This window comes from Mobula hypostoma, chromosome 19, assembly GCF_963921235.1.
Source record: "Mobula hypostoma chromosome 19, sMobHyp1.1, whole genome shotgun sequence".
Lineage (NCBI taxonomy): Eukaryota > Metazoa > Chordata > Chondrichthyes > Myliobatiformes > Myliobatidae > Mobula > Mobula hypostoma.
The window spans coordinates 47,231,236-47,241,950 of record NC_086115.1 but is presented as its reverse complement, the minus strand read 5'-3'; the positions used below and the strand labels follow the sequence as shown (position 1 = coordinate 47,241,950).

The following is a 10,715-nucleotide window of genomic DNA, read 5'->3' as shown; positions in this document are numbered from 1 at the left end:
TGCAGTCTCCTTACCAGGCTGTGATACAACCAGTCAGAACTCTTTCCACCATCAATCTATAGAAATTTGAAAGAATTTCCTACCTTGCTCATCGTCATCCACCCCAACTAGTTCCATCTTTTACTTCATCTCAGCCTCTTACTCCTGTACCCTTGCTATCATTCTCCGTCTTGAGCCAAAGTGTTGTCTATCTCTTTCCCTCCACAGATGCCTCTCGACCCGCTGTTCGGTTTATATCTTACCTATCATCTATGGGTTAAACTTAGAAACCCTTCACCTGACATTTGTGGGTATATCTTTACCAACAGCCAACTCCTTTCCGGGATCAGCTGGAAAAGTAATGAAATGCCAACAACATCCGGAGCCTGTGAATAAAAACAGTAAAATCAGGATAGCTAATCATTTGCCTTATTGATTGTTGTTGAAACTTACTAGGAGCAAAAGGAGCTCCCTGCAGAACCTCGCTGGATATGTTTAACCCTTTGTAAAATCGGTTTGATCATGGTGTACCTGGATCTCCGATAGGGGTCAGTAACGTACAATCTCTTTTTGCGAGTCAGTTATCAAAAATGAACAACTTATGTTGTAAGTAAGAAGTAGGTTCGTCCTCAGGCAATTATAATGCAAAATAGCGCAAGCATGTTTATAAAACTTTTGATTTTGCGCCTTCCTTTTTTTTCGTTGAAGCACTCATATTTTCTTTATATAGAGTTCAGAGTTCAAACAGTACTATAAACTAGAAATATTAGCAGAGGTTAGGCGTTTGCCGATAAATAACGAAAACTGTTATGTGTTTTGCATATACAATACAAATTAACTGTCCTACTTTTGCTCTGGTCAGTGTATGTTGATCAATATGTAACTGTTTATTTCTGCAACAGCAGTTGCTTATTATTAAGTAATTCAACTCAGACCGAGTTTGCACACACACAATGATGTTTACGGTAATTTCTAAAAGATTGCTTGCATTTAGTTATTTAAAGTCGGTAAGCGATTTCACAGCGCCTCATTCTGTGGAGGGAAATAACACGCGGAGAACACTGATACAGACAGGACTGCGACCCCAGATTCGAAGTGAGAATATGCCAAAAGTTGCACAGGTAAATCGAATGAAATCTTTAAACTAAGAGACGAGTGCAACGTTCTGCTCTTAAACGCAAATGTGAACTTTGAAGCGCTGGCCAGTAGACTTAGTGTCAAATACTTAGAACTGTGCCGTATTAAAATTGCAATATGTCAACTATGATCCATACATGAAATTTAAGCTAAATATGTATAGATATCGGCCAGAGTGCACTTATGTCAGTTATGAGGTAGTAAGACTTTAGAATATTTTGTCCTGGTGCTGTTCCCTCCAGAGGCTGGCCTGATCTGCGAGGGACACGGAGATCTGCTAGTAGTGACGGTTTGGGGGAGGGGCAGTCAGATTGATATACCTGTTCGAGTTGAGACTGCAGGCGATGCACCTAGTCATTACTTAAATACCGCACTTGGCTCTGGCTCCCATTCTTCAGCTGCAAGGGATCAGGGCAAGTGTAACACCACGCCTGTCCATAAATTTAAAGCCTAAACCAGCGTGCCTAGCGGATTATGAACGCCTTTGGACAGCAAGCTCCGCCAAATGCTTCCCCTCACCAACTTTCCAGCGCGCAGGATATCTTGGACATGGCCCTATACTGCGACAACTTCAGCATGTACCCGCAGAATCTACACCATCACCATCCTCAGCGACCCTCTCCCCACCCACCGAGCTATGGGCTGGCCGACTACACCACCCCGACCACCAACCCCTACCTTTGGCTCAACGGACCGGCCATTAACTCTCCTCCTTATCTTCCAGGGAGCAATGGAGCTGCTTACATCCCGTCGGGTTACGGGACTGGCCAGCGCCAATTCCTGTCAACCCCTTCGGGCTTCGGAGGGACTGAGCTGGGATGGCTGTCCCTACCCAGCCAGCAAGAACTTTTCAAAATGGTTCGTCCGCCTTACTCCTACTCTGCGCTCATCGCTATGGCCATCCAGAACGCCACCGACAAGAAACTGACGCTCAGTCAGATTTACCAGTACGTGGCCGAGAATTTCCCCTTCTACAAGAAAAGTAAAGCGGGCTGGCAAAACTCCATCCGCCACAACTTGTCTCTCAACGACTGTTTCAAAAAAGTTCCCAGGGACGAGGATGATCCAGGTACAGTTTGCTGGTTTCTTGACCGGTGGCTCTTCAACTTTGTATAAATTGAGTAAAGACGCAGTTTAACAATCTGGCGTAGTGGCAGAGCTGGCACACTGTTTTGAGAAATTTAATTATATAATATGTTTAAAAAATCAAACAAGCATCTCTTAAGGTTTGCAAGTAGTTATTGAGGAATTTACTGGTGTTTGTCTTCAATTGCTAACATTGCACTCCAAATGCAGTCAGATTAAGCGTATAAAATCAACTCGGCGTAAAATTGTGATTCCAATGAGGGCGTTTCAAAAATCCCGATGTTTGCTAAAACTGAAGAAGTTACTGTTACTTGTCAAAACAAAGCCAGTTTCATTTGAAGTTTGTTTTTTTTTTCCGCAGGAGTGGGTTGCGGTAGGGTAGGTGGTGTGTGTATGTGTTTATGTATGCTTAATGGCGGAGAGAACCTCTTTGATCTCATCAGCTACACTTACATGCTCACGCTTACTACTTTTTCCGCCATTTCTTGGTTTAGATTACATTTTCTGCTTCTACGGCCAGGAAACCAAGACTGACGACAATTTTTCTTTTGACATTAAACAAGTTTCACAGTCAATGGCCAAGTCGCACAATTTAAACGTTGATTCTTCTTGTTTGCCATTCCAGGTAAAGGTAACTACTGGACCTTGGATCCCAACTGTGAAAAAATGTTTGACAACGGGAATTTCAGGAGGAAGAGAAAACGCAGATCCGACACCACAGGTCCCAGTGATCACGGGGCTGGTGATAAGACCGACGACAACAATGGTGGGGTCATTAGACCTTCAGACACAGTCAGTGTCCTTGATTCTACTTCCCCCGGACTGGAGAGCTCCCCCGGAACCACAAGCGATTCTAAACCTTCGCCTCCTCCAAGCATGCAATCCAATTCCTGCTTTAGTAACTTTGTGACTAATATGAGTTCTGTGATCAGTGCGAACAATGGGATGAACAGACCGATTTCCTCAAGCGGATTGATGGGAGAGTTATCACAAGGTCGACAAAACCTGTCCGGACTCAATTCATATTCACCTTCACATAACTCAATACACAACACAGTGGACATTCACAATCGATTGAATTACTATCAATCTACTGTTCCAAATCAACAAACTGGATTTAGCGGCCCCTGTGCAACTTCAGCGTCAATAATCTAATCTACAGCAGAGAGGGCACGGAGGTTTAACAGAAAAATTGGAAATACAAAGTGTAAAAATCCTAGAGAGAAACAGAGAAAATACTTTTTATAGAGAGAAAATAACTTTGTAAGTAATATGTTTAGTGTAGTTTGCCGTAAACGGTTTGATCTCCTGTGTTACAAGTGCCCTTAATACTGATATAAAGCATCAACAGAACTATGTTTACTTTTACCTGGCCTTTCGTCACAAATCATTTGTTTACATAAGCATCACTATGCAAAATGATTTTTTTTAAAAAGCTGGATTGTCAAACAAAAATTGTTTCAATCGCGTAGACGGCAAATAATACAATCAGCAAACAATAAATTGATTATTTTTAGATGAATACGTAATGTATCTATTGGTCACAGATCTTTGCCCTGGAGGGCTGTTATCCATTGACGGACACTGAAAGTTACATAGTTTCGTAAAGCTGAAATACCAAGTTTTCCGCATTAATTTTTTATGATGAAGGCATTTGGACTTGCGTTCACTAAACTGTTTGACTGACCTGTATGTATTTGGCGCAGTGTCTCTCTGTCTGATAATTCTGCTCTGTGGTGCTAAAGTTGTGTTGCAACATTTCACTTGTATTCTGTTTAGTTAAACTGCCATTCCTTTTGTTTTCACCTAGCAAATTAAACCGCCTACCTTATTTAAACAAAGCCTCTGGTAGTTTTCATGCGTGACGCAGTTTAGCAACATGAATTTAAAGGTGTGAAAGTTCTAGATACTGCACAACACATCTGGAATATTTTTCAAAGCTATATATTGTTTCAAATGGTGCTTAATCACTTTTTAGACTCGTCATTAACTTTAAACCCAGGCTTTAGCCGAAATCCCTTGAAATGGTTGTGATAAGCTTGTCATCCTAGGCACGGAAAGAGGGAAGGCGACCATATCTCTTTTGTTTGGAATATGTATTGTTATATTTATATATATGATTAGATCTGATTAGAAAGGCTGGCCCTGTTCTAGGAGTTAAACTGAACACACTGGACGCGGTGGTAGAACAAGGACCCTACGGAAAATCCTAGCAATTCTGGATAATGTCTCTCACCCTCTGCATGCCACCTTGGCTGAACAGGGGAGCATTTTTAGCTGTAGACTAAGGCAACTGCGCTGCTCCAAAGAGCGATATATGAGATCATTCTTGCCCTCGACTCTATAATGAGTCAATCTATAGCTGGGGAAGTGATGACGCCACCCCCCCCCCGCCCCGTTAGACTGTTTGAGGTAACTTATTATTTATTCTTTCTTACTTCCCTTTTAATATTTGTATATTTGTACATCTGTGCACTTGTAATGCTACTAGGACACTAATTTCCTTTGGGATCAATAAAGTATCTAATCTAGCTCTGTGTGTATGTGTGTGTGTGTATGTATGTATGTGTAAATTTTGATATATGAAGTGTTGGTATAAATAATTATTTAATTACGCAACCCTTTACCTATCAAAATTGACAAACACGTGAAGTCCGGCGTCTATTTATTTACCTGTTGGGGAAATATATTTAATTAACATTAAACATTGCTGAACTGAAGAGAGTCGCCAGCATACAGCGTGTGCATGTACACAGTTGGTACTCTAATTAGTATAATCTTAATTAGTGCTCTTTAAAATTTTTGACAAGGTGTGTAGACCACAGTTATCATTTTATTAAGTAAGGAGAAATGGATTCTTACTGAACAACGAAAGGACAAGCTTGGTTTCTACAGATTTTCTACAGCTGTCGCACAATTTCGACGTTATTAAATACTGTATTCCGTTGTAAAGAAAAGCGTGGGAAAGAGAAACAGACTCTCGAAGATGGGATGTTCTGATGCTTTAAAGTGGATTGAATGCAAATTAATAAAACGGCAAACCGAAGGCGGAAAAGTTGATTTCGTGCTGAAAGATTATCCGAGGCTTGAGAAGGCTAAAAGTGCAGAACGAACGCTTTAAAGTTGTGCCACTTTATCGTATTGGGATCTGACCCGTCAAACACAATGTCAGACGTCCTTTTGCGATTACCAAAGCACTTTGCAGATTGTATACATTACAATAATATTTATTGTACTTATTTTTAATCCGTAATGTTTTGCAGTTGATATTTGTAGTGTGTTTTGGCAAAATTTTAAATTGTTATATTCCACAGATTACGTTATCATCAATTAACTTAGTTATTTGGGTTGGCAAACGAGTCTGGTGAAATTACCCGGAAACTGGGTGTGTTTACTTTGGCTGAAGCAAATAAACAACAATTGAAACCGAATCTATTGGAGAGAGACCGGCTGAAGAGAAACTGGAGTTTCGGGTATCCCTCAGCTTGCGGCAGCGTGGACCGACTCGCTCTTTAAGTGTAATCGCCGCTTTATTGACGCTGCAGTTGTGAATGCATGTTATAGAATTAATATAAAAATTTCAAGTGGAAGTACGGGTGATAAACGGAAGAAAATTCAGGTTAATCTTTCATTGTCGTAACAAATCAAAGTAAATGATGACTTAGGAGCTCCAATTACTGCAAACCACTGGTTCATTCCTCGGTAAATACGATACACCACTGTTAGTGCGCAACGACTACTTATCTTTAATCGCGTATTATTATGCGAAATGCTATTTGTTAAAGGCATGACTGGAACCAAAAATAAAACTCGGATTTCTTTGTCATTTTGATCGGAATACCGAGAAATACTTCGGATAACAGAGAAATCTACACAATTGAAGAGATTTTAAATCTTGAAATGAAGCACTCTTAATTATCACATTCTCTATTATGCTGACTTGAGTTCAGTTTTTACTGATTAATTCATAATCTTTTGATTAATTCTTTGTCAATTTATGCATACTCTTTTAATCGGATTCACTATAAGCACCAGTAAATGCAAAAAAAGGGAAGATTATGTTATTGTAGAATATAAACGGATGCGGGTAAATATATTTCAGGAAATGCTGAGGTTTATTGTAGACGTTGAATTAATTAATTTAATTACACGGGTATACAAGACGCGTCTTGCTGAACAAATACACCGACCTGTTTAATCAACCTTCGGTTGAAATATAAATGAAATCAACAAACTTAAATTTTACTAATAATTTTCACCAAAAAAAAGTCCCGGGACGCTTCCAGTGAGCCTTATCAGAAACAATTTGATTTCGACCAACGATATCCAAATAATAGGATAGATGCTTAAAACGTGGTTAAAGGGGTGGTTAAAGGGATGGGGGGGAAAGGGGCGAATCAAAGCAAAGACGCTGGGAATGCTATTCCCGATGTAGAGACCAGATCCCTAAAAGTTGCACGTCCGCCAATACCTAACCCGTGCTAGGACACTGCTGATGTGAGCTAGAACGTTAATTGTGTGGGATCTCGCCCGATATCTTGAGCAATACATTAGTGAGTAGCTCTTCATACAGATTTTGAAAAGTTTAATCCGCGCTCCCCCCACCGCAGCGCCGATATTTAATTACATACTTTGCAGAAACAGATTGTCTGTATTCTTTAAAAAAAATATTATTTATTTAATAAAATCGCAGTACAAGGCTCTCAGTGAATATGAACATCCTAGCGGTACACACTTTTGTTATTGCCCTTGACACTACGTTTTTATACCTATGGCCTGCGCACAATTTCCCTTTGGAATGTGATCCAAATTAACTTCACGTAAAATAGAAGAAAATAATATGTGAGTTATTGTTTATACAGTTTAGTGTTTGACTTATAGCTTCAACCCGGGCAACTTGCCATCGACAGATGCCGTGAAAATCCAGTGACATTTTACATACTAAAAGTTAGTTTCATTTTGTTTTGAACAAAATGCTTTGAACGGCTATCCCCCAATATGAGGGAAAAAGCCAATTACTTTCATGTATGGTGACATGAAATACTAAACTAGATAACCACAGTTGTTCTGTGATTTCTCGAGGCATTTAATATTTGAATCGTACAGACCACTTCCAGGCACGGAATGAATGGACTCACGTGTCTGCTGCCAGCTCCGTTTTAGAAGTTGAGACTGGTGTACTGACTGCTTGTCACTTTGGATCAACAGGGTGTTAAGCGAAATCTCAAAGCCTGGTTCGAAAGTTCAGCTTTACTCTTGGCCACTGATAAATGTGCGCACATATTTTGTTTCCTTGCAAATTGATTGGATTATTTGGGTTCATTTCTGAATTTGCCTTCCCTTCCAATTAAGGACAAAGCTCTTTTTGCTTGCCGGTAGGAGGTCGAGTTTCAGAGTAATTAAAAATCAAGCGACAATACAACAACAGAGTATCCAAGCAAATCCTGATGCAAACAAGAATCTTCACAGATTGGGACGATAAACACACTGGAAAACTGAAATGTAATGGCAGTCGACGGGTATTTCTAGAAATCCAGCGAGGACAGTAAGACAATTAGCTTTGAGCCTTCCATTGATTTGATTATGTTTTCATTATGCGTTATATAGTTAACCTAGAGATTGAATTTAGTTGTTAGCTTTGAAATGAGAATAAAATTAAATATTTTGTGATTTAAGTTTACATAATGAGGCAACAAGCAGAAATGTTGGCCTAACAAATATCATTGTTTACTTTTACGCGCCTCGTTCTTTAGCTATGAGGGAGACCATGTAAAGCGATAATGTTTTGCGCCCACTTGTACATTTTTTTTTGCGCCACTTTTGGAGGTTTGGGAAGGGGTGGCGAAGCGGTTTGTCTGGCCTTACTGAGGGGAGGAGAATGGGTGGTCTTTCAATGTCTGCAGATCTGCTTTCAATTTCGTTGCCCAAAGTCGAAATTACAATCATATTGACATATACCGACAATACATCGCTCCCACGCTATTTGGTAGAACGTCCATCCTCTCACGGAGCATTTTGTACGGCAAGGCGAAACTGAACAGGGCTGTGGTTTGTATTGATCTCTGCGCATCTTTGCGCTAGTTCAGTTAAATGACTGAATGTCCCACGCAATGGGGAACGCTTGCGATCCGAGCCAAATACTTTTGACCTCGCGTCTGGTGAACGCATTATGCCATTTAAAGTACACTTTCTTCAGGATGCACTCATCAGCAATAGGGAAGCACCCAGCCCTTCAAACACCCTCAAGTGATTTGTGCAAAGGGATTTCGGCAACCGACAAAGTATTGCATGTTCAGTTATTCCACAAGTGTCATGGAGTATAGCGTGAACAAAATTTAGAAACAGCATAATCATCTTTTGATTATGATCAAATATATTTCGAAGAATTATTTAAACAGCGGAAAGAGTAACAAAAGCCATTTTTTTTTCCCTGCAGGATAGGACACTGGAGATTACCTTTGCGTGTGTGGATATGGAGATGAGGGAGAGAATGGGAACTTTCTAAACTACGGCCGAATGAACTCCCCCCCCCCCCCCTTTGCCATATTGCGCTTAAATGACGAGAGGACTAGAAGCACCAATCTTTAAAATGAAATAATAAATTATCGGCAACTTAAGTCGTCAGCGAGACTTATCTTACATTCTTTGAGCAGTCAATAGACAAATTGCCATCAACAGATGCCGTGAAAATCCAATGACATTTTACATTATGACCCGCAGCATAAATAGTTAAAAGCGCGTTTCTAGTGCAACTGATACTAACAACGTCCTTACATATTAACATAAACTATGGGAAATCGCCAAACGCCAAGCCGTCTGTGCTAATGTACAGGTTAACAACGTGGAATTTAGCAATATCATTTGTCATAAGGTTTGCTGTTTTCAAGTTAACCTCTGGCATTAGGACATCCGCATAGATGCTGCAAATATATGGAAAATGCCAAAAATCGTAATTCCAGTTTTTAACATTTGAGTATTCAACAGAGGCGAAAGCATTTTCTTAGATAATATCCACTGGGAAAAATGAACTCCTTTTCTAAAATAACACTTCTACTCACCTGTACTAGATACAACCAAAAAATACCTCAGAGTATTCTAGGGCTTAGTGATTGTTGTTGCAAAGGCAAACATTTAACAATCCAAATGAATTATGCTGCTGCCTATCGTTAGTTATTGTACTTATTATTTAATTGTACCTCAATATATTACTTCGTTGACAGCTAAAGGAAGTCCAAAGTATTTCACGTAGATTGTACAATAGTGGAACATGGCAGATTGCAGTGTAGAACGACGTGGAGAGTGAGAAGAACGCTTCCAATTGAATCGTTTAAGGAAGAAAAAAAACAGCATTTATAGGTCACTGGCCATCTTCTCTCATTAATCCGAAGTACTTATAGATGAAATAGAATTTACTGCTAAATGTTAAACCCATTCTTATGAATTACCTACCCCTCGGATTGCTGTGTGTTCATACTGACTCAAGTTTGAAGTCTGAAGTCTGAAGTGAGCTGCCGAGCTTATAACAACTGCTGCTACTCTGAATGCAGTTGGTCTTTCCCCAGTCTCCCTGAAATATTTGTTACATCAAAGCAAATTCTTCAAGCCTGAAATAAACCTGTTAACCAAGCCAGAACAAACTCACTTCACTGACAAAAACAGTAAAAATTGAACCTTACTCTTCTTGTCTTCACAATAGTTTACTATGAATACTTAAAATGTGTTGAGCTTTGTGTGGAGTTATACCTCACTAGATTGATTTTGTTTTTTGAGGAGGTGATGGAAGCCGAAATGTGGATGTTATCTACATCAGTTTTAGCAAATCATAAACACCAGAGATTCTGCAGATGCTGGAAATCCAGAGCAACACACACACAATTTTGAAGGAATTAGGCAGAATATATGGAAATTAATAAACAGTTGATGTTTCAGGTCAAGATCCTTTTTCAGGTCTGGAAAGGAAGAGGGAAGACAACAGAATAAAAAGATAGGAGAACGGAAAGGGGAACTAGCTGGAAGGTGATAGGCGAAGCCAGGTGAGTGGGAAAGGTAAAGGGGTGGAGAAGAAGGAATCTGACAGGAGAGGATAGTGGACCATGAGAGAAAGGGAAGAAGGAGGGGCACTAGGAGGAGGTGATGGGCAGGTGAGGAGCAGTAGTAAGAGGCCAGAGTGGGGAATAGAAGAAGAGGGAAGTGGGGGGGGCGGAAGAGGAGGGAAAAAATTACCCAAAGCAGAAACAGTTGTTCATGCTATCAGTTGGAGCCTACTTAGACGGAATATCAGGGTTTGTTTTTCCAATCTGTGAGTAGCTTCATCGTGGCAAAAGAGAAGGCCATGAACTGGCATATCAAAATGAGATTAGAGATAGGAGTTTAAATGGTTGGCACCAGGAAATTCCCAGAATTTCTCCCAGATAGAGGAGCAACACCTCAAATTTCATCTCGGCAGCATTCAACCTGATGGCATGAACATTGAGTTTTCCTTCAAGTAGCTCCCCCAGCCCCTTTCCCCCCCT

The 10,715-nt window shown here is 40.2% G+C and overlaps 1 protein-coding gene across 1 annotated transcript; it reads left to right on the top strand.

Annotated features, from left to right (window-relative positions):
• The first annotated feature begins 1,590 nt into the window (after nucleotides 1–1,590).
• Nucleotides 1,591–3,357, top strand: foxi1 (forkhead box i1). The gene is made up of 2 exons (XM_063071198.1): nucleotides 1,591–2,185; nucleotides 2,828–3,357. The coding sequence occupies exons 1-2, from the start codon at nucleotides 1,591–1,593 to the stop codon at nucleotides 3,355–3,357; spliced, it is 1,125 nt and encodes a 374-aa protein (XP_062927268.1).
• Nucleotides 3,358–10,715: the final 7,358 nt, after the last annotated feature.